This window comes from Papilio polytes, unplaced genomic scaffold (assembly GCF_000836215.1).
Source record: "Papilio polytes unplaced genomic scaffold, Ppol_1.0 DF821178.1, whole genome shotgun sequence".
Lineage (NCBI taxonomy): Eukaryota > Metazoa > Arthropoda > Insecta > Lepidoptera > Papilionidae > Papilio > Papilio polytes.
In genome coordinates, this window is record NW_013528026.1 from 29,515 (window position 1) to 34,959 (window position 5,445).

The 5,445-nt window shown below is 41.4% G+C and overlaps 2 protein-coding genes and 1 non-coding gene across 3 annotated transcripts in view; all 3 read left to right on the forward strand.

The window, feature by feature from the left end:
* Positions 1 to 3,027, forward strand: part of LOC106109566 (protein phosphatase 1D) — an 8,024-nt gene extending 4,997 nt beyond the window's left edge. The window contains exon 5 of the mRNA XM_013291127.1: positions 2,845 to 3,027. Coding sequence (XP_013146581.1) covers positions 2,845 to 3,027 — 183 coding nt within the window. The remainder of the gene's footprint in view (positions 1 to 2,844) is intronic.
* Positions 3,028 to 4,427: 1,400 nt separating this feature from the next.
* The window catches only part of LOC106109567, a 4,294-nt gene continuing 3,276 nt past the window's right edge, over positions 4,428 to 5,445 (forward strand). The window contains exons 1-3 of the mRNA XM_013291128.1: positions 4,428 to 4,606; positions 4,873 to 4,928; positions 5,200 to 5,411. Coding sequence (XP_013146582.1) covers positions 4,562 to 4,606; positions 4,873 to 4,928; positions 5,200 to 5,411 — 313 coding nt within the window. The 5' untranslated portion in view covers positions 4,428 to 4,561. The remainder of the gene's footprint in view (positions 4,607 to 4,872; positions 4,929 to 5,199; positions 5,412 to 5,445) is intronic.
* Trnac-gca lies at positions 5,103 to 5,174 on the forward strand. The gene has a single exon. It is a non-coding gene; the product is annotated as a tRNA-Cys (tRNA).

A 5,445-nucleotide genomic window follows, 5' to 3' on the forward strand; every position in this document is an offset into this window, starting at 1 on the left:
TAGCCGCATGCCACAGTGGCCTGTTGTGGCACATCTTGTGTTCCACAACATTGGCTCTGCAGTGGCGGGTGTCATGTATGACACGACCGCGGTGTGTATTCCTACTTCGGAAGAATATTGCGAAGTAAACAATGTGCCTCATTTGTTACCGACAGCAAATAATAACATAGGTAAAAGTGTTCTTTGATAAAGCGAGATGTAATGTATTTTTATTGAAATAAATTTTATGCTGCGTACTTTAGCTATAAAAGATGATTTAATATAATTTGTTAAGACAATTATGTAAAGGTTTAGTGAATTTGGAGTGAGGAGAGGGGGGGGTCATCGTTATAGCTATCACGTCCTCGACTGAGGGGAGTTGTGCATACAAAGTTGTATCGAAGGGTAAAGTGAATGCCTTGCTTGGGACCGCGTCGTCGGTCGCAGCGATTTAACTAATTGAAAATGAAACAAAATTTATTACTATACACATTAGTTCTAATGCGAAAGATTGCTGTAGACTTTATTTTTTAAATATGGTTTAAATAAAGTTTGTATAAAATGAACGCGTGGTTTCATTATCATTATTACACCACCCTTCCCTTGTCAGCTGTCGTGAGGGGTGGCACCCGCCCTCCGCGCACTGCGCCGGCAGTCGGCAGTCGGCAGTCAGTCGCAGTCGCGCGGAGGACACGCGGAGTGACGCCTCACTTAGACACTTTTATCACGTACATTGTGATTGTTTATTTGTTGTGAATATGATTCGCAATTAACGATTTTGAAAACAAAAACGCAGTAAGTGAATACGAGACGGGGGTAGGTGTGCGCGCTGCGGGCAGGCGGCGGGTAGCGGCGGCTGTGTATCGACCGCGCGCGCTGCAGGGAGCAGCGACGTAGCGCAGTTGAGTGCAAGTGGTGCACTGCGTACTATATTGTTGGGTACTGCAGTTTTCTGTGGCTTATCCTGATATTTATAAACGAGTACGGAAGAATAATATATTGTCTGGTGTCATCTTTGAATCGGGTATAAAGCATGGTACATATACAATTTAGTTGAAATATAAATTGGTGGAGAGGGTGAAGCTGCAAAACGTGAACCTCGATCTATAATTAAATTTTGTAATCAATTTAATTCGCGTCGAATGGAATCTGAAACTGATTCTTGAATTCGAAATAATAACAGTGGCGTAGAGTTGCTATGTAGGTACTGTGACGTCATCTGAACAATTACTTTGTATCGTGAGTTGGTGCGAGTGACGCGAGATGGCGCTACAGATGGGTAAGCATATGCACATTTTTTTCTATCCAAACATGTAAAAATCAATGTTTGTCCTTGGATAAATTATTATCATATCGAGTACTGTAACATAAACATGAAATTAGATATCGAGAAGCCTCGTTTGAGATGTAGTTATTTGCTTATGATTATAATCCGAAATGATGGGAATAATGGCAGCAAGAGCACGACGTTATCCTCGTTATTTTTATTCGGAAGTGTCCGTGGATATTTAATGTGAACGCGATGAGGCAATTAAATTATGATGTCGGAAACGAACGGAACTCTGACGATGAAAGGATCCGTAAATGAGAGGCCGCCGGCGCCTTTGTGTTTCCGATCTCGTTAATCTGTAATCTGTAAATCAATACTGTTTTGAAACTGTCGTTTTTAAACTTTTTAGTTTTTACATGTAATTAAATTGGAGTGTCTGTTTGCAATATCAAAAGAAAATTACCAGATTTCGGCAAGATGGTGTATTTGTGTTTTATCTTTTTTTATCTTAATTTTGCACGGACGAAGTCGTGGGCAACAGCTAGTATGTAAATAAGACACAGATAAAATAATAATAGTGTAGAATAAGATAAAAATACATATAAATGGTGCATCATATCAGTCTAATACATATCTGAAAGCCGTATCCTGTCGTCGAGTCTAAAATCAGCGAATATGAGTTCACAATTAAATAAGAAAACCGAAATACTCGCACATGTTGACATACAACAAGCCTTATTCCTTAACTTGTCAAATGTAGTAGTTACGTCACATGAGGCGGCAGACTGGGCTCGTGGGCGGGACGGGGTCTGCGGCGGGCGGAGAGGACCCGGCGCAATCTGCTTATACTTTTTTTATTAGCCGATGAAAACAATCTATTTTTCCTTTTAGAACAGAGCTGGAAAGGAAAGAGCATTAGATACGGGCAGCCAGCATCACACTCCTCAGACTCAACTCAGACCCCGTCTCCTGCGGGGTCTTAGCATTCTCCGCCGCCCTTTGCCGCGGCATGTGACTACAAAAATCTTTACGCTGCTATTCACGGCACTATAGTCTTTTATCAACACTATCGCGTGGCATTCCACTACCAGAACATTCGTTCAAAATACATTTGTTATCTCAGTTTTTTCTGAGAATATGATGGGGAGTTAACATAATTTATTTTTTTTATTTTATGTTTGCATCGGCAGTGGAAGCCCACCGTTGAGACTGATAAGTGAAGTGGAGCTGTGCTTTGTGATTGTGTCAGTCGTTCGCGAATCGCTTGCCGAAACTGTCGCGCGCCGCACTGCATACGTTTCTGCAAATTGTAAAAGTTCATTGACAAACAACAAACAGATTCAAATTGCCGAGTGTTGCGCCGACGAATATTAAATTAATAATCCTGCACCAATTGTGATACTTCCCGCTGGAGGCTCCGACAGGTTAGATACCGTTATCAAGTTTACACTTTTATGGTATGTGTGGTGCGTGTAGAAAATCCTACCGAATCTGAATTTTAGAGAATTGTGATAACGATGTCACCGTCACCTGCTGCCGCCTTATACTAGGTGCAGTGAGCTTGTGGTCGTACATTAGAGCGGCTGTGTCGGCAGCGGGGCGGTCTCAGGAGTCTGCTGGGGAACTGCGACCAGGCTAAAACATTCGTTCACAAGATGCAGAACGTAACTAGGATCACTTCTCCTGTTAGCTCCGTTGCGACCGTGGTGTGTAGTGTGAATGCAAATGCAAGAGCTTTCTCCGACCAAGAGCCCGTCATTCAGGGGTTTAGCGCTTGACACTTGTAATCTGCAGTTCCTGCTTCTATCCCCGCCATGTACGATATTTCGATTTTAAAATTAATCCAACGTTCATACGAAGAAAATCATAGATGTTTGTAAAGTCTGTCAACTGGCGCGATTGACTGAGCCCTCGCCATCTCTACATTCGTTTAGGACTCAGTTGTCCTCGGTGGTGTCGTATGTGAACTGACGACAACTTGGTTATAATGAAGTGCCAGCAGCAGGAGAGTCGCCCACACTCCGCGCCCTGCTGATTACTTAGCAAACTTATAAAACATAATAAATCTATTTCCATATGAGTAAGTTCGCGTAGGATATCGCAAGCTGTTGCGTAACATAATGTACACCTTGAAACTTGAAATTCTCTTTTGCATATATTTAGTTTGTTTTGTTCGTTATGGAGTGTAAATTGTATAAATAAATAAAAATCTTCGAAGTCGTTCTAACGTTAGTATTTTTTAGCGCCAAAAATATTCGTTTTTACAAATCTTCTCAGAAATAAAAAGTAAACTATAAACCACACACAGATGCAAATATCTTAACTGCTTATGTGTTGCTTTTTTGTTGCCTCGATATAAAAAGGAAAGTGAGCGGCGTCATTGCGACGTCGCATCGAGTGGCGTCGACTGCGGCCGGTTCTTGTTGGGTAAAGTTATGCTGTGAGCCAGCGGCCGACGCGTGGGTGGCGCTGGACAGCTTGCTAGCCACCTCACCCGCCGTACCACGCCATACCACGCTCTGGTCGTTCCCATGTCAATAAAACACATATGTGTGGTGGAATTATACCTCAGTACCATAGCGCGCCGAACTCACCACGATGATAAGATTGATCGAATGTGGACAACAGTTAACAGCTGTTGAGTTTCTAATAAAAAGTTAACGTGTAACATAAATAGCTATCTAATGTTAGTGTGTCGCGTGTGACGTCACATGCGATAAGGCAGTGGTGGTGCGGTCTGGCGCGGTCCTGGCGCGGCGGCTGCCTCCCAGGTCAAGGTCACACTATCTAAAGCAAAGCGCCTCCTTGCGACAAAGATACACTATGCCTCTGATGGCGCCAGGACGTATGTTAGTATTTGCATATTGGTGTAGATGGCGCTCTCACGAAACACACAAGAGTTTGTATGAAGATTTGTTTAAAACAACACAGTTTATATCATCGAGTCAGTTATAATCGATGTTAACTACCTTAGTATGATGTATTATATTCATTGCACATAGTATTCAGCACATACTATACTTGTATAAATATAAGCACTATAACATCTCTTATTATAGCTGGCTTTATTTTTTATTATAGGTTTTATTTCGGACTCAGAAATAAAAAATATGACAAAAATTGTCAGTGTCATTTATATGCTAAATTGTGACCCAACTAGACAGTTAGACAAGTTAAGTAGAGAATGTAATATTAACTTTAAGCTATATATGTATTAATGTATAAACTGCTGCACAGGTCAAATATTGTTGAGATTGTCTAATAATATTCTTCTGAAATATTGTTTTTTTTTTACACCAGATAGAAGTGAAGATGTGGGCAGGTGTACGAAGGACAAGAGAATATAAATTTATCGTGGTAATCACAAACAGTAATCAATAATGATAGTGACATTTGAGGCGATAACCGTCCGGCGGCCGCGACGCGACGACACGCGGCGCTGCACTCCTTGCGGACTGTACTTTGTACAGACTTTTATATATTTTCTCGTTACAATACCCACTTATGGTAGGTGGTCGCAGTACTGTCAAATTCCCGTCTACATCTCTGTCCAATGTAATAGCCAACAATAATACACGCTAAAATAGTTAAAATTAGTGTAATAACAATGTAATTGTTTGTAGATCGAGGAGGTTATGCAGCAGAAGGCGCCGAGAGTGCCTGCTGATATCAACATACAGTAAGTTGTGTTGATTTTTCTAAACTTGTGAATATATAGATTTTAAGCATGATATATTTTTATAATTAAAGTAATAGACGACATTTTTTTTGTATAATTTTAAAATTAATGTAATGGTTAATCATAATTTTTAAAAATTTTAACAAGTGATATAATTTCAAACGCGTGTGCGAAGGGGATATAGCTCAGTGGTAGAGCATTCGACTGCAGATCGAGAGGTCCCCGGTTCAAACCCGGGTGTCCCCTGACAATTTTTTTGTTTTCTCTCTAGACAACCTCGCAGCGAGTCAAATCGAGCTACCAATTCTAGCCTCCAAGGAGTGCGCAGGCGGCTATCGGCCAACTTTTTTAAGGCGACTTTTAGTTCGCGCAGCAAGGCGGTCACCGCCCTCCGCGCCCCCTGCGCCTCCCGTTCCGTCGAGGACACCACTAAAATAGGCAACGCGGAGGCAAAGCCTGTCACTAGAAACAGACCTAGATCAGGTTGGAACTTTTTAATTTTAAATATTCATAACTA